This window comes from Pseudorasbora parva, chromosome 10 (assembly GCF_024679245.1).
Source record: "Pseudorasbora parva isolate DD20220531a chromosome 10, ASM2467924v1, whole genome shotgun sequence".
Classification (NCBI taxonomy): Eukaryota; Metazoa; Chordata; class Actinopteri; order Cypriniformes; family Gobionidae; genus Pseudorasbora; species Pseudorasbora parva.
In genome coordinates, this window is record NC_090181.1 from 44,375,478 (window position 1) to 44,394,292 (window position 18,815).

Below are 18,815 nucleotides of genomic sequence, written 5' to 3' on the forward strand. Positions count from 1 at the left end.
TTGGCAGTATCAATGTCATATAAGATGCATTTATAAATTATAATAGTATTTACAAGATGCTGTTTAAAATAAATGTACCCCATGAAACATCAATTATATGAAGCCCCTAAATGGACATTGTAATAAGAAAAAAAATTATATGGGAAGAAATTATATTTCAATGCTTTTGGCATCTTTTTGGCAAAATGTCTTAGGTTGCGCATGCAACTATTTTCCTAATCGCTATGGGCAATGCCATCAGCAGGACCGGTGTCTGAGGCCTGGTAACAGAAGCCAGTAAACAGCAGACGCAGTCCGTGACGTTACACACAGAGCACTCGTGAGTATAAAAGGGCCCCGAAGTTACAAATCAACTGAAATAATACCCACTATTGACTCTACGGACTACCTTTTCTATATTATACAGCAAGGGAAGTCCCAGCAGTTACACCTTCCTCCCTTCCTTGTGGGACAGCCCTTGGCTCTAGAGCTAGTATTTGACAACTTATGGAGCAGACTAACAAAGGGGAGCTTCTACTCCATTTTAACAAGCCCAGAATGATTAGTGGATAATGCATTATATTGTCAAAAGTTTTGGGACACCAAATTGTTTTTCACTGAATTCAGGTGTATAAATCAAGCACTAGGCCTGCAGACGCTTCTCCACACATTAGTGAACTCAAGCGCAATAAGTCCATTCGTGAAATATCCTCGCTACTAAATATCCGGGATGGCAGTGGCTCAGTGATTCATCTAGTTTGGCTACAAACTGGAAGGTTGGTGGTTCGATTCCCCGGATCCAACTGACCAAGTGTCGAGGTGTCCGTGAGCAAGACACCGAACCCCAGCTGCTCCCGACGAGCTGGATGGCGCCTTACATGGCTGACACCACCGTCGGTGTGTGAATGGGGGAATGTGAGGCAATATGTAAAGCGCTTTGGATGGCCATAGGGTCTGTTAAAAGTGCTATATAAATGCAGTCCATTTACCATTTTACCATTTATTCTACAGTGTGTAGAGAGCTTCATGGAATGTGTTTCCATGTCCGAGCAGCTCATCCAAGCCTTATATCACGAAGTGCAATGGAAAGAGTGGGATGCAGTGGAGTAAAGCAGCCGCCACTGGACTCTAGAGCAGTAATAATAATACATTTTATTTATAATGCACTTTATACTAAACAAAATCTCAAAGTGGTAACGCAGCGAGACGTGTTCTCTGGAGTGACCAATCAAGCTTCTCTGGCTGACTGCCTTGTGCAGTGTAAAGTTTGGTGGAGGGGGGATTATGGTGTGGGGTTGTTTTTCAGGGGTTGGACTTGGCCCCTTTTTTATGCAGAGTTAAAATGTTGTTGCCCAGAAAAACTAATTAGTAGAGAATGTTTGTAGCTCAAGGAAATGAAACGTGAGGTGAGAGCTGGCGTATTTTCCCCCGGTTTAATAAAATGATTTACTTGTGGTAGCAGAGAGTGTAAAGAAGCGGTCTCAATAAAGGGGAGGCCCTGTGGGGCAAAGGTCACGTCCCCTACAGGAGCCCGTCTTGGACTGACTTGTAAAGTCCAGGAGACATTGCGAACCGGCTCCATCACTTTCATCTCATATAGGAGTACCTGAATTTAGAATCAGGCAGATAGGGATCTATTTATCAACATTTTATTTTATAAATTCTTTTTACAACCATTTTAATTATCCTGGTTTCTATTTTTAATTTTTACACGTTATTCTTATTTCATATGCATATGTTATCACTATTTTAATTCATTTTTATGTAAAGCACTTTGAATTGACATTGGGTATGAAATGTGCTATATAAATAAATTTGCCTTGTCTTAGGTTACAAATAAAAAAAGGAAAATGAAAGGGAAAAGAGTACAAAGTTGATAGCGTGGTTCTCTCCTCTCCTACACTGTTTGCATTCCCTTACAGAGGCGCACACTATGCACATAAGCAGTTCACATTCTACCTCAAATTACTGTAAATGTTTCTAAGTGACCGTTACAGTTCAGTGAAAGAAACTCAATGCTTCAGCATACCGAGACATTGTGGACAATTTCATGCTCCCAATATTGTGGGAACAGTTTGGGGACGGCCCCTTCCTGTCCCAACATAACTCCGCTCCAGTGCACAAAGCGTCGGTCCATAAAGACATGGATGAGGAGTTTGGTGTGGAGGAACTTGACTGGCCTGCACAGAGTCCTGACCTCAACCCGATTGAACAGCTTTGGGATGAATTAGAGCGGAGACTGAGAGCCAGGCCTTCTCGTCCAACATCAGTGCCTGACCTCACAAATGAGCTTCTAGAAGAATGGTAAAAAATTCCCATAAACACACTCCTAAACCTTGTGGAAAGCCTTCCCAGAAGAGCTGAAGCTGTTAGAGCTGCAAAGGGTGGGCCGACTCCATATTAAACCCTACAGATTAAGGATGGGATGGCATTAAATGGGTACTTCAGCACTGGAAAGATTAATGTGTATGTAAATTAGGTCATTTATGTAGTAGGATTGTGAAATTATTTTAGAAGTTGGTGTCTTCTAGACTGAGAAAAGCCAGAAAATGTATTTTTGGATGTGGATGAAAGACAACAACTCCCAGAATGCACTTGCTTCTGCCCCTACCAAGCCACGCCTACCGGATACATCACTTGCTCACCCCAACGTAGTTTAGATTTTTATATTATTTTGTATAATCCACACTCTGTACAACTACACACACAAAAAAAACTTATTTTATATACATTTTTTTTTTTTATTTGATAGTGATTTTTTCTATCTGTCTATTGAGGGATAATTGTAAATGAAAACAAACATATAGCATTGAAAGCTAATATTTGCATGAACGCTTGACATTTGGCAGCCCAACTGAAACCAGTTTCTGATTTTGATATCACATAACCCTGAATATGCATTCTTGCACCACGTGTTTTAAATTTGTTTATGAGATCAAAGAGATGCATCATCATCATTTATTAACCCTTCATTATTCCATTTACCACAGTAGCACAGGCATGTTTTAAAAAGATTAACCAATATCTGAATGTTCCCTTTAAACAAAACCAATTTCATTTTTCATTGGAGCATATCGCTACTCTACACACTGAAAAAGGGGGTTAGATCACTGAAAACAGGGGTTGTTTTTCATAATGAAAGCATGTAACATGAAAAACACATCTAGGCCTGGGATGCACATGACAGTTTCATAATTCATATGTTTTTCTCTTTCGATGATGACATTCTCTGGCAGTATTTGATGGCAGAAAGCAAGACACATCAGTGCATCAGAGCTGTTCTCAGAATCCAGAAAACAAACCGTATGACTTTACATAAAAGAAGCTATAAATGATGTTAGAGACGACAGAAGTAAAACAGTTGTGAACACTCACAGATGCAATTCTGAGGCAGGGTTTGAAGCACACACATATAATTATGTACATTTAATCGCTTTATTTCAACCTACAACACATAAAATGGAGGACTACAGACTTGGGTCACTTAAGCAAACAACCGAATGGGAAAAATACATTGCAAAGTATAACACAGAAGTATAAGCCATATGCTTTTTGGCAGAGGTTCTTCAAGAGAACACTAATTCAGGCTGTGATCAATTGTAATACTTTAAATGACTTCAATACATTGAGTTAGTTATGTGTAAACATTCATGTTACACCCAATAATCTTATAAAAATCTAAAAGGCGACGTGAAAATGCCAAACAATTCAAGGCAGAGCCTAATAAAAGCAGTGTCATGCTCCTCAGAGAGCCACAGTATTCCCTAGCAGACAAAACACTGAGTTTATGTTAGACATATTTGTAGCGTGAGAGCATGTGTTTATGTAGTCGCTCTGGCTGATCCCAGATCTGTATTGTGAGGGCAAAACTTAGAACTGTTGGAGAGATTGAAGGTACACAGACATGTGTGGATTAGTATCAAATGTAACTCAACTGTAGACTAGTGTTTTCTTTGCCAGGGTCTCCTCTCATTCTGCTCCAGCATGTGAAGTTAACATCCAGTTAAGGCAACCCACACGTCTCATGTTCTTTTCATTTCTCAAAGCTGTTCTGGAGATATTTCAACACTTCAGATGCACTTCATTATTAAAGTGGGCCCACTGCACCATTACAATTCAATTCAATTAAAAAAAATGATGTTTAAAAAAAGACCAAGTTAAATATATTTTTATAAAACCCTTAGACATTTCTAATAATTTCACACACTAAAACTCTTTCATTATGGTGCTTATCAAACAACATCAAAGGGATATCATATATCAGCAGGAATCTTGGATCTTAAAATGATAATAATGATCCGCCATTCGGTTAGATTAATCCATCTGTGGTTAGATAGAGGATGCATGATGTGCACAAGGCCATGTTGATCGGCCACAGTGTGATGCACAACACACTCACTTCCTTCTTCATGTGATACTTCATGTGCATCCCACAACACTCTCTGACAGCAGGGGCGAGGAAACAAAAATACGGCAAAGGTTTAACACTTGTGCTTCATGGCAAGCTGGATATATGATATATGAGAGAGAGAGAGAGAGAGAGAGAGAGAGAGAGAGAGAGAGAGAGAGAGAGAGAGAGAGAGAGAGAGAATGCATTAATAAGAGTAAAATACATTTAATAGAAATTATGATTTTGAATCAGCAAAGATGCATTAAATCGATCGAAAGCGACAGTTAAGAGATTTATAATGTTACAAAAGATTAAAATAAATACTGTTTTATTATATTCATCAAAGAATCCTTAAAACTGCTTTTTCTGATAATAATTAGAAATGTTTCACGAACAGCAAATCCCAGTATTAGAATGATTAGTGAAGGATCGTGACGCTGAAGACTGGAGTACTGATGATAAATTCAGCTTTGATCACAAGAATACATTACATTTCAAAATATATTACTATAGAAAGCTATTTAATATTGTAATATTTCACAGTATTACTGTATTTCCTGCTTGGTGAGCAGAAAAGACTTTGGTAACACTTTAATTAAAGCCTTTATGTATAATGCATTATAAAAGTATTTATTGCCGTCATTATGCCTGGTAATGAACTTTATAATCAATCAATCAATCAACTTTATATATAAAGCGCTTTTACAATCACGATTGTGTCAAAGCAGCTTCACAGTGTCAAACAGGAAAAACTAGAACGAGTGAATCTCAAACTTTTGAACAGTAGTGTGTGTGTCCTTGTGTATATTACATTGTGGGGACCATATGTCCCTGTAAGGATAGTAGAACCTGAGATCAACTACATTGTGGAAACCAGCCAGCTGTTCCCACTTTTCAAAAGGCTTATAAATCACACAGAAGGAGTTTTTTTGAGAAAGTAAAAATGCAGAATGTTTCCTGTGATGGGTAAGTTTAGGGGCAGGGGCAGGGGCAGTGTGTGTGTGTGTGTGTGTGTGTGTGTGTGTGTGTGTGTGTGTGTGTGTGTGTGTGTGTGTGTGTGTGTGTGTGTGTGTGTGTGTGTGTGTGTGTGTGTGTGTGTGTGTGTGCGTGCGTGTGTGTGTGTGTGTGTGTGTGTGTGTGTGTGTGTGTGTGTGTGTGTGTGTGTGTGTGTTGGGTAGGTTTAGGGGCAGGCGCAGTGTAGGGGGACAGAAAATAAGGTTTGTACGGTATAAAACACATTACGTCTATGGAGTCCCCACAAAGATAGTGAACCAGACGTGTGTGTGTGTGTGTGTGTGTGTACTGCAAAAAATTCATTTTTGTTTTATTTTTCTTACTTAGTATTTTTTTCTTTTTTCTAATTTCTAGTCAAAATTTCTAAAAATTCTCACATTAAGAAACATTTATTAGACAAGTCTTGTTTTGGGAAAAAATAACTCAAAATTAAGAGAGCTTTTGCTTAAAATAAGCTAAATATTCTGCCAGTGGGGTAAGAAAAATAATTGTGTTTTAAGAATTTTTAGATGTTTGGACTAGAAACAAGAAAAGAATACTAAACAGTGTGTGTATGACAGCAGTCGCCACATGAAGGCAGCAAAGCATCACGAATGTTTTTTCACCTGAATCAGTTTTAGAAAACCTACAGGAACTGGCCAAAAGACTAAACACAAACACGTGGCAGATTTTACCTTGTGTGCAGTCTCAGCAAAATGCGAGGCGCTGTTCATCATGTCGCTTGTCTTCTCCTCCACGCGCCCCAGTCTCTCTCCGCGCTCATTCAGCGCCTGACTGGCCTTCTGCACCGCACTGCTCACACTGTCTGCTGCCTCGTGCAGGATACTGTTCCCTGCAGAGATGACGGGACACCGGTGAGAAGGAAACACTGACACAATTTACCCTTGAGAAAAAGTACATCTCAGCATACTTCTAAAAAACAAAATAAATATCATTTACTCACTTTAAAGAGATAGTTCACCCAAAAATAAAAATCAGCTTATGATTTACTCACGCTCAAGCCCTCCTAGGTGTATAGGACATTCTTCTTTCAGACGTTAAAACTTTGTTATATAAAAAATGTCCTGGCTGTTCCAAGCTTTATAATGGCAGAGAATTGCTTTTTCTGTATTGAAGTCCATAAAAGTGCATCTATCCATCATAATAGTGCTCTGATTGTATTTGCCTCATATACACTTTGGATGACTTGAGGGTGAGTAAATCATGGGCTAATTTTCATTTTTGGGTGAACCCTTTAAAGTGCAATGATTAAATGTAATCTTTTCAGACAATTATTTGAAAATTGATTTTTGACCCACTTAAAGGTGGGGTAAGTTAGCCTAATGTGGTCATACTCAATTCTAGTCAGAAGATTTGGGCTGTGATTATGGGGCATATTTCAAACGACACAGGAAAGACCTCAATTGGATAGACCTACAACCAATCAGAGCATCGGAGCTACAGATGCATCTATCCCATAGACAAATACCTTGATCGCGGTCCTCTGTTCCTCTTAATTAAAGGACAACTCCGGTGAGAAATGACCCTAGGGGTAATTAACAAACACAAACAGTTTAATAAGAAGATACTTTATAAAGACAGTCAGGCGCCATTTTGGAAAACAGTCTCGACTAGTCGAGCAACGAGCGCTGTGCTAAGTGATGAACTGTGACTTGGAATCTCTTATGGTCCGTTGTTTCCGGAAGAAAGCGCTGAACACAACAGAGAAAATAAATAAATAAAAATAAAAATGTCCATGTAATCAGATTTCACAAACGTAATTCCTATCGACCAGCTCACTTAGCACAACGCTCGTGGATCGACTAGTCGAGACTGTTTTCCAAGATGGCTGCTGACCGTGAACGTGCAATGCACTTTATGTCTTTATAAAGTATCTTCTTATTAAACTGTTTGTACCCTTACAAAGTTCTCAATGCTTCGGTTTGCATGTAGGGACCCTCATTATGCTGCCGTGTTAGTGTGAGGCTATTTTGAGCCTTGTTAGTGGTGTTAACTAGCGATTTAATTTTACTCATTCTATGCCCCATAGACTACTGTTATAAGCTAATCTGCTTTTAGAGATCAAACTCTTTAAATTCGATTTTCATGAAAACGCATCCCAGAGAACGATCTACTCGCTAACCATCTGTTACTTACCCCTAGGGTCATTTCTCACCGGAGTTGTCCTTAAGTGTTGATATCTCCTATAACAGATGGCGGAATCTACACATCTCAGTTTTTCAACAACAGCCAGTGGCGTAACTGTTTTTCAAGTGTGTGGAACAGTCTCACGAAAATGTGTGAATTTTCGTAAGCGTTAGATTAAAACTCGTCTGTGTGAAGACTGCATGCATGAGCCATGAGAGACATCTGCACCACTGATTACAGCGGCAACGAGCGCCAGATCGCCTCTTATTTCCCAAACTATGAAATTATGCTTTTCTTGTTAACCAGAGATGTTTTGTTTGCATTAGATAGGTTCATCCATGCAGCAAGAGGTTTCAAAAAGTGGTGGGGACATGTCCCACCTGCAAATTACGCCTATGTGACAACAGCCATCATTGCTGTAAACTAATTCAACCCAAGCGCTCTTTGATGACATGGCTGATTACGTTCTGGTGATAATCTGTCAGTCATCGCCCTGACAATGTGATTGGTCTGAACAGTTTCTGTTCGGGAATAATAACTCCTCTACGGATCGAGTCCAGACCGAACTTCCCGACCTAAAAATGTTGTGGGCGGGGCTAAGTTCGGCTGGCATCCAGGCTAGGGGTAAGTGTTATTTCAAAACCGTTTTATAAAACAGACTCAGGCCAAATGCAATAACAAACTTGTAGCCAATCAGCAGGTAAGGGGCATGTCTACTAAAGATGGTGAGAAGAGCGTGCTCAGTGCACGTCATTAAAAACACACACACACGACGGACATTAGCCGAGAACTATAATATGGCATTTGCTTGAATATGCTCGTGTGTCACATTCGCTTGTTTGTCCATTTGCGATCGTATTGTGGCTCACTTCAATGATGATAAAGACCCGTTCATTTCCACACCGTATGGAGCGTCTAAATCTCCTCACTGTTTCAAGCGTCAGCTCACAAAATGTGTCCGACAAGTAAGATACTATAGTCCTAATATATGTTTGTTTCCTCTTTTCATGATCTATATAACTTTAATCTGGTCATAATTGTAAAATGTTTGTTAGTTGGGCTGTTGTGCTTGTGTACTATCGAGTGGTTTATGATTATGGTTTGTGTTTTGTGATCTATATAACTCTAATCTGCTCATAACTGTAATATGTTAGTTGGGCTGTTGTGCTCGTGTATTATTGAGTGGTTTATGAGAACGGTTTGTGTTTTGTGATCGCTATAACTCTAATCTGGTCATAATTGTAATATGTTCGTTAGTTGGACTGTTGTGCTCATGTACCATTGAGTGGATTATGAGAACGGTTTGTGTTTTTGTGATGGAATGGGTGAGTTTTTCATTGAATATTCGTCCTGAATTAGTAACACAGATTCTGCCAGTCATTGCCTCATAGACTGTAAAAAAAATATGGACGTAGTGTCCGTGACATCACCCATAGGATGCCGATAAGCCGTTCCGATACGTAAAGTAGGGGCGAGCTGTGCGGCGCCATATTGTGAGCGCGTCATCGCGTGTCACGCCTGGATAGCAGAAAATGGGCAAAAAGGCGGGATGTGGGCAGAGCTTAGGTGATCGCCAATGTCATGTGATTTCAGCAGTTTGACATGTGATCCAAATCATGAATCGATTCACTGATTCATAAAGCTCCAAGGCTTCAGGAAGCTGTGTTTTAAAATCAGCCCATCGCTATTCAAGTCGTTATTTAAAAAATTTTGCGCAGAAAAACTATTCTCGTGTCTTCATAAAATGATTGTAGAGCCGCTGTAGTGAGATGGGCTTTGTAACGACGTCTTTAGTGCCTTTATGGGTCTTGAGAGAGAAAATGACATTGGTGTCAACGAAGGCCTTTCTGAGTCATCGGATTTCAACAAAAATATCTTCTTTTGTGTTCCGAAGATAAACGGATCATATACTGCGTTCACACTGCACAAGAATGACGCAAATAAATTGTGCTTTTCGCGCGAAGTTGGAAGCGTGAACATTTTGAATCCATTCCCTTCATTCGCGAGTTCAATTCGCTTCATTCGCGTGTGACATTCACTACACAACAGACGCGAATTCGCGTCATGGGAGGGGCTTCTGCTAGGCAGCGGCAGTCAGCAGAAGGACTAGCCGAGTTAAGGCTGCTCTCACCGGGGTTGATGAGCGCTGAGCTCCGGTGATCGCCTGGGTCTCACACCTCTGAAAATGCCAGATCAAATTTTCAAATAGAAGCTCTCTTAATAAATAAATCACATATTTGAGCTTTAAACAACTACATTGTCGCCTGAAAAACTATTTAAGCTACATTTTGTGACACCATACAGTAGTATTTTTAAATTACTCTGGCCTCTGGGTTTCCCCTATGGGTTTCCCATCCGTCACTTCAACACGTGACAGCAGTAAGCAGGCTCCTCATTGGTTAACGCGGCGCGAATATCCGCCAAAGTTTAGATTTTTCAACTTGAGCGATTCGCGTGTTTCGTGTGGTTTGCGCAAATCATGTGTTCAAAACGCTCAATTCGCGTGATCCTTGCCGCCTCATTCGCGCGAATCGTGCCGCAGAATTCGCATCTCTGCATTGACTTAACATGTAAATCACTCGCGCGAATCGCGTCATTCGCGTGCGGTGTGAACGCAGCATTACGGGTGTCCAACAACATGAAGGTGAGGAATTAATGACTGAAATTACATTTTTGGTTGAACTAACCCTTTAAGTATCCATAATAGGGTGTGCAGAAGTAACTGTTAATGAAATGTTCCAGCATAATGAATGCCTGTTTGACCACAAGTCATTTATTCCGGTATTTATCCATGGAGTCAAGGATGAATCCGGTCCTGTAGTGACAGCTGACAATCCCCACGGTTTTCGTCCCACACCTGAGCAGCTTCACCGTATTTGTTTTGCACTGGTGTGAGACTTAGACCGGAGGGGCCAGAAAGGTTAGGTCTTCATCAGCCACACACGACTGATCTCTCAGCTCTCATGATCGTACCATTAACCTTATCATTAGCCAGTACAGTGACAAATGTTGTCAATATTATATGTAATCTGCTGCTATATGCCATGTTTTTAGTATCATGCAGCGACTAATTTGAACTTTAAAATGACATTTCAGCCAGAGTTATCGTAAATAAACATTAACTGAAATTAAATATTTGCCTTTCGGCTCACAATCAGGTCTGTTCATGTTTGCTGAGCTGTAAATGGATCAGTCAAGTGAACTCTGCCAGGCAACAGAATACAGGCCTCTGAACCCACAGCAACGCGACTCTTTCCCACAATAACACGGTCCATCTTCTCTGAGTCAGACCGCGACTAAAGGAATAAAGACAAGAAGCATCACTAAAAGCTGTTATTTATTAAGTGGGAGGAATAACTGGCAGGGAAGAGAAGGAAGGGTGCTTCCCCCAAGACAGTTAAAATAGCATACGTGCTCTCCTCGACAGACAAACACTTTAATTGTAGCATACAAATGTAAACTGTCTAGGGTTTAGTTCTGGTACTGTGTGATATAACTGTTTGTGAATGTAAAAGGTCTGCAAAGTTTTAAAGATCAAAGGGCAGATAAATGGCATTATTGTCTCCACAAAAGAAAGATTTGATTCTAAACTGCATGACAGTAATTCCAGACTCACTTCCTGCTTGAACCTATGTAGGTTTGTTACAAATTTGCATTAATGACAAGCTATGGGCTTCATAGAGACATGTGTCAATGTCAAAGCCACGCCCACCGGGGGGGGGGGGGGGGGCAAACCAACCGTCTCCATTGACTTTCTAGTGCACGAGGCTGCATCCGTGTTATTTCTGACTTATAACAAAAAAACTACAATGTCTAAAAGCCAATATGTGACGAGGTGTACAGAAAACAAGCAGAAAAAAAATAAACAGAACCAAAAAAACAGAAGTGTTTATAAGCTGCTGACCCCAAAAGCGAGCGTTTAAAGACAAAAAAAGTGCATACATGCAATAGAGATAGAGCGGCGACATGCTAAAGTACAATGAGAACTACGCCCACTGGAGGGGAAAGTCATCAGTGACAGGAAATATAATATATAAACTGATATTAGGATATTTGACTAAATGTTTACTGCACACGTGGGCAAACTGAGGCATACTGAGTGTCAGGATCCCAAAATTGACCCATTCTTCCTGCTAAAGCTTCACTTCTTATTGCCTGTATCCACTATTGTCTCTTTAAATGCTCTTTTTTGGGGTCGAGAGCTTATAAAAACGTAGTTATGTGTTTTTTTGCTTGTTTGCTGAACATCTCGTCACATATTAGCTTTTAGACATTGTTCTGTTTTTTTGTAATAAGTCCAAAATGACAAGAGGGCAATCTCACGCAATACAAAGTCAATGGAGAGCGTTGGATTGTAACCCCCTCTCCCCCCGTGTGGGTGTGGCCTAAATGCGCTCTGTCTCTATTGGCTGTCCTTGTACATTGTCTCCTTTTCCACCACCCTCAAACACTGTAGTTGTAGCTGAGACTGGAAGAGTTTGGTTCATGTTCATTTTGAGAAGATGCGGTTTTCTGCTGCCAAAGCAAATCAATGCTGATGCACTTCCAAAAGATGAGATATCTGACCAATCAGAGCAGACTGAGTCATCTGACCAATCAGAGCAGAGTAGACCAATCACAACAGACTGGGCCATCTGACCAATCAGAGCAGAGTAGACCAATCACAACAGACTGAGCCATCTGACCAATCAGAGCAGAGTAGACCAATCACAGCAGACTGAGCCATCTGACCAATCAGAGCAGAGTAGACCAATCACAACAGACTGGGCCATCTGACCAATCAGAGCAGAGTAGACCAATCACAGCAGACTGAGCCATCTGACCAATCAGAGCAGAGTAGACCAATCACAGCAGACTGGGCCATCTGACTAATCACAGCAGACTGAGTCATCTGACTAATCAGAGCAGACTGGGCCATCTGACCAATCAGAGTAGAGTAGACCAATCACAACAGACTGAGCCATCTGACCAATCAGAGCAGAGTAGACCAATCACAGCAGACTGGGCCATCTGACTAATCACAGCAGACTGAGTCATCTGACTAATCAGAGCAGACTGGACCATCTGACCAATCAGAGTAGAGTAGACCAATCACAACAGACTGAGCCACCTGACCAATCAGAGCAGAGTAGACCAATCACAGCAGACTGAGTCATCTGACCAATCAGAGCAGAGTAGACGAAGAGCTGATATGGCAATGATGATTATGAGACAGTGTTTTTTTGTTTGTTTGTTTGTTTGTTTGTACCTTTGATGCACGGAAAACTGTTGTAGGAGAATTCAAAACAAAATTAGGAACGTTTAATGAGGCAGACGTGGAGCATCACACCAATCTGTCACCAGAACATGGCACATGCAACCTTATTTATATTTATATATATATAAAGGATTTGTTAAATATTGGATTGTAAATAATCTTTTGGCATCTTGAATCGATTGACTGACTGACATAACTGATCAACTAAAAGCCTAACAAAAAATAAAGCCTAAAAATGTGGAATTTGGAAAGAAAATAAAACAGCTTTCATAAGGCCCTAAGTATGCTTGAATGCGGCGTCTGACCTCCCAGCAGTTTGGAGCTGCAGTTGATGAACTCAGGTTTTCTTTCAGGGACGTAGCGCTGGCATGTGTGATGGAGGATCTGGACAAACATGCACTTCTCTCCAGCTGAGCCTGCTATCCACTGGTCAGATCCATTCTCAAATATCAAGTCAAACTCAGGGCAATCCTAAACATTTTTGGATGAAGGGAAGTAGTCAACGATCAACAGCAACAAAGCATCTAACATCCACCACACAAAGAAGGAAAAGGAGAGCGTCTAATCTACTCACTCGGGTGGGGTCGATGCCGTTCACCTGCCGCAGCTGACTGATGGTCCATTGTGTTCTCCTGACAAAAGATGACGCGCCCTCAAACTGCTTCACTTTGGTGAGGAAGACTTGTGTTGGTTTCTTATTGGTAACTGAAATGAAAAGGTAAAAAACACTACTGGTCAATAGTTTGGAATAGTTACTTTTTTATGTTTACAAAAGAAGTCTTGTCCTGTGATCGAAGCTGAATTATCCACATCGTTACTTCAGTGACATGAATTATTCACAAATCATTCTGATAAGCGGACTTGCGTTTTTTGATTATTATCAATGTTGAAAACCATCCACAATATTTTTGTGGATACAGTGATACCCCAAATTTTTAAATGGTAGTGTAAGATTATAAAAAGGTTACACTTTATATTAAGGTGACATAGTTACATTGTACTTAAATTAGTAGAGTTATGGTTAGGTTTATGGTTAACGACTTGTAATTATGCATAATTTACTCTCATTACATATAGAAATGTGTAACTACGTCAGCTTACAATAAAGTGTTACCAATAAAAATAATAATAAATATAGCTGCAAGCAGCAATTGTCGGGGCCAAGCGAAATGAAGACCCTAAGACATGCCAGCATAGCTAGCTAGGAGTATAAGACCAAATGTAACAATGAACCATTGAAGACCTATTAAGTTGATTTTAGGCAAAAAAGCAGTACAATTTTTAATACAGTAAATAATAATGATTTAATGGTTAATCTTTTTCGACCAATAGGTGGCACTGTTATGAAACTGATGTGGTGTAGTCAGACTGAGGTGGCAATAACACATGCAAAGTTTGGTGTCAATATGTCAAAGCATTGCAGAGATACAGCCTCAAGAGTCATTTTTTGCATCATAGCTCAACTGCGTTGCTGTGGTGTATGACAAATGGTTTGTCTATCAACACGAAATCCATAACTATTTGTTCTCATGGTCTGAAGACGATACGATTCAATTTTGGTGAAAATTGGACAACAGTCTAGGATGAGTTTGAAAAAGTAGGTTTTTAACCAATAACAAGATAAAGGGTAGAGAGGTTTGTCAAATATGGACAAAATTGGCGTCTATGTTCTCGGCAGGAGCCAATGAATGAATGTGACCAGTCTCATTACAATAGGCTAATTTAATCAAAAGTTATTAGCATTTTGCACACCTTATTACAACTTTTGACCACAAGGTGGCGCTGCCCGAAAACTTTTTGAGTACCTTCAGGGCATGGAGCAGAAGACACATACTGAGATTTGTAATGATACACTAATGCATTCGTTAAGTGTAACATTAGCATTTTATTCCCTAATACTGCATTGAAGTCAATGGGAATTTCATGTTTTGTTCTATTATAGCGCCATCAAGAGGCACAGTGCCACCATTTTTTTAATTTTTCCTCAGAATGAGCCCATACATATACGTGTCGAGTTTGGTGAAAATACCTCATTTTGTTTTGGAGTTATAAACATTTACATGAAAAAACACGTAAAAAATGACTGACACCTGACTTTGATTGGATTTTACTACCCCTTACTATCAATATTTTGAGATTTGGGTATTAGCATTTAACTATCGACCTATGTTTCCGAACTTCTGAGGCTGGTTTCGTCTCGATCAGACTAGCGGTTTTGAAGATATCTGCTAATGTTTTATAAGCACTAAATTACAACGCTGCGCAAACCATTCGCCGAAACCTGGCAAGTCTGGTATCATTGGACTCGGCAAGGATTCAGGAGACAAAAAAAGTTACTCCCATCCAAATATGTCAACCACAGCCAAAGTTATAAGCATTTGGGGAAAAAAATTCTCCAATAGGTAGCGCTGTTTCAAAACTTCTCAGGCTACTTCAGGGCATTGTGCTGATGACCCATACCAAGTTTCGTAACAATCCGTTTATGCGTTCATAAAATACAGCATTTTAGCACATAAATCAAAATGGCCGACAGCCAAAAAGGCAGACCTAGTAAACTTGGATATCAGTTGACTCGACATGACTCCCCGTATCTAAGGAGATACATTTTATGATTTTTGGATAAATGGTTTAGAAGTTATAAGCCAAAATAGCCCTTTTTTGTATCTCCGGACCAGTAGGGTGCACTGCGCCGAAACGCTGCATGTTGCCTTAGGTCATGCTTGTGATAACATGTACCAAGTTTGGTTTGAATACGATAAAGCGTTGCAGAGATATGGCCTTTGGTGTGCTTTTGCAACCTCTACGTAAAATTTGTTCGCACATTTATCGTAAACGATTTGAAGAATCAACTTGAATTCCATAACTTTTTGTCACCATGGTCTGAAGATGATCTGGTTCAATTTTCGTGCAAATCAGACGAACCGTCTAGGACGAGTTCGAAAAAGTAGTTTTTTTGGAAAATTAAAAATGGCGGGTAATTTTTATGACGCAAAACGACGTCATAGGGTGCAATCGAATCGGCTTGAGCCAAGGAGTCAGAGAAAATTTGGATTTTGTTTCTAGCCCTTTTAGTTCAAGAGTTATTAGCATAAACATGAGCGCAACTTTGGACAGTTGGTGGCGCTAGAGGGATTGAGTTAGAGACTCAAAATTTGATATATTGACAGTTGTGACTGTCCTTTATATGTGTGCCAGATTTCATCATGTTCCCGCAAGCGGTTCTATGGGCTGCCATTGACTTGTGAGCGGAAGAAGAATAATAATAAGAAGAACGCTAACGGTTTCAATAGGTGCCTCCGCACCTTCGGTGCTTGGCCCCTAAATAGCTGGAAGCAGGCATTAAGGGAACCAGCACAAAGAAGGCATTATAAGACATGCCATTCTAATAATAATAATACATTTTATTTATAAAGCTTTCATTTTAAAGAAAATCTCAAAGTGCTACAAAGGGAGGGAAAATAAAATAAAGTATTTAGGGTAATTAAGAATAAGTTAAAATCAACAACAACAAAAATGTAAACACAAAGGCAAAGCAATTTAAACATTGAAACACTTTCAAATAGGCAACTTTGTAGTCCCTTTTTCAAAGCACCAGTCGTTTGATTATGTCTTAAGTGAACATAAACAGTTGGAGAATATCAGATGTGTATCGGTGTATTGGATCCGTGCGTTCGGCCTTAAAGTCACAGCAGTTTTGTAAAGAGCTTAGTAAGTTTTATACAAGCTTAAATTAGTTTAAAGTAGTCGTATGCTAGTAGGTTGGATGGAGCATCACTGACTGGCTTAAACCATGATGGCATAGTTTACATTCATACAAAAACAATAAAATAATGCACTGATTTTGCTTCAGATTTTTCACTGAATAATGCACTGTACTTTTACTAAAGTAAAAATCGTTTTTTTACAACATTCACTTGTAACAGAGTAATATCTGACCAGTAGTTCTGTTACGTTTACTCAAGTAATGAAGTTGTGTACTTTGTCCACCCCTGCTTAATTCTAGGGGGATGTTTGTGGAGCGAAAAGAACGTGCTGAGATGTCACGATATAAGAAGTGCATAAACCTCAGCGAATCAATTTTCTTAAGACGTGAAAGAAACGAGACGGGGCGCACAGCTGTCCAGATAGAACGGATGGTTTCACCAGACCGGGAAAAAAACTTACTTTCGTCGAGCACTTCTGTGGATGTATCGAGGCCGTCGTAGGAGTCCAAGTTCTTGAAAGACTGATAAACATAGAGCATTGTAGTTGTTATATTCCATCAGCTGAGTGGCTGAGTAGATCAATATGCTAGCCACACGAACTTCACATATGACTTTAACCACCAACCACATAGGCAATATGCAGAATAAAAGAAGAACTCGGCACCAAAAAATCATAACTGACATTACTATGTAGATCGAGACCGCTGGTGATGTAGACAGCTGTAGAAAAAGACGTTGGGTGTTGGTTGGTTAGCGGTAGCGCTACCAACAGATTGAAGTCATCTGATACGGTAAAGTCTATGCAACAGCCCTTAATTATTTCTCTAACTGATTAGACTAATGGTCAGTCTTAAAAAATTAAATCTAACATTATAGTTAGCTTGTTTCGGGAGGAGAAGCGGCGAACAGATAACGCCAGCGTCCTCTCCCCCTCGTTGCTCGTTGTTTTTTTATGGCTGGAAACATCAGACCAACTGCAACAATGAACAATTTAAGACATATTAAGATGATTTTAAGCAAAATGGCTGAAATATCATAAATGCAGTCCCTGGTAATATGATTTAATGATCTCTTTCGACCAATAGGTGGCCTTGTGACCAGATTCATGTTGGTCAGAGTGAAGTGACAGTGACATGTTTTAAGTCAATATGCCAAAGCATTGCAGAGATACAGCCTCATAGTAGTTTTGGCATGAAGCCATCATATTTCTTGATGCGCTATAGAAAAATGGTTTTGTCAGTCAACACTATAGACAAATAATAATCTATTTTTTTTTGCAGCATGGTCTTAAGATGATCTCATTCTAATTTCGTGAAAATCTGACAAACGTTCTAGGAGTTCAAGAAAGTAGGTTTTTAAAAACAAAACAAAATGGTGGACAGGAAGTTTGGCTGACTACGGTCAAATTGGTATCACTACAATAGGCTAATTAAATAAAAAGTTATTTGCATTTTTAGAAACTTCATTAACTTTTGACCACAAGGTTGCGCTTTCTCAACTTCAGGGCATGGTGCCTGGTGACACTTACCATGTTTCATAACGATACACCAATGTGTTCATAAAACATTGCACTTTACAACAAAATTCTAAATGGCCGATGCCCAAAATATCCAATATGGGTAAATTGGGTATTGTTTGACTTGGCATGCTGCACCGAATCTAAAGACACCAAGTTTTGTGATATTTGCCCAAAATGTTCAGATGTCATAAGCAAAAAGATACATTTTTCATATCTACTGACCACTAGGTGGCACTGTGCCAAAACTGTGAAGGTAGCCTCAGGTCATGGTCATCACAACACACATCTACGTGTGGTAAGAATATATAGGAGACATAGCCTCATCCATATTGCCATGATCTTTGTCAAATTCTTTCGTTTTACGCATCAACTTGAACTCCATATTTTTGAGCAACGAAGCGATGCATTGTCAAATGTCAACAGAGCTCAACTGCACTGTGTTGCCAAGTCCGCGTTTTTTCTGCGGGTTGTTTTCTATATCTGCGGGTTGAAGTGACTATTATGTGATATATAGACCCATGAGTGCGAATATTAGCAACAACCTTGCCAAAATAACACACATTTTACCCCCCAAACACCATTTTTTTGAGAAGCTATTGTTTAGGGCTAGTAGTTGGCGGGTTTTGTTGTAAAAACTTGGCAACCCTGTCTGCACACGCGCTGGAATAAACGATCTTTGCTGGCGTTGTAAAAAAATAAAATAATTTAATGATACACAGAGTACTTACCCAACATGATCATCATTTCTGAGAGAAATAATGAAGGTGATGCAGATACGAACAAGCTCTCCGTTTAGGATATGAACAAATATAACCCAAGCCCCTT

The 18,815-nt window shown here is 39.8% G+C and overlaps 1 protein-coding gene across 2 annotated transcripts in view; it reads right to left on the bottom strand.

Annotated features, from left to right (window-relative positions):
* Positions 1-2,745: 2,745 nt before the first annotated feature.
* Positions 2,746-18,815, bottom strand: part of stxbp6 (syntaxin binding protein 6 (amisyn)) — a 75,024-nt gene continuing 58,954 nt past the window's right edge. Inside the window, exons 4-7 of one of the 2 annotated variants that reach the window (XM_067456239.1) lie at positions 13,342-13,472; positions 13,073-13,238; positions 6,058-6,215; positions 2,746-4,484 (exon numbers count right to left, since the gene is read on the bottom strand). In XM_067456239.1, coding sequence (XP_067312340.1) covers positions 4,461-4,484; positions 6,058-6,215; positions 13,073-13,238; positions 13,342-13,472 — 479 coding nt within the window. In that variant the 3' untranslated portion in view covers positions 2,746-4,460. The remainder of the gene's footprint in view (positions 4,485-6,057; positions 6,216-13,072; positions 13,239-13,341; positions 13,473-18,815) is intronic. The other variant, XM_067456238.1, reaches the window with a different exon arrangement.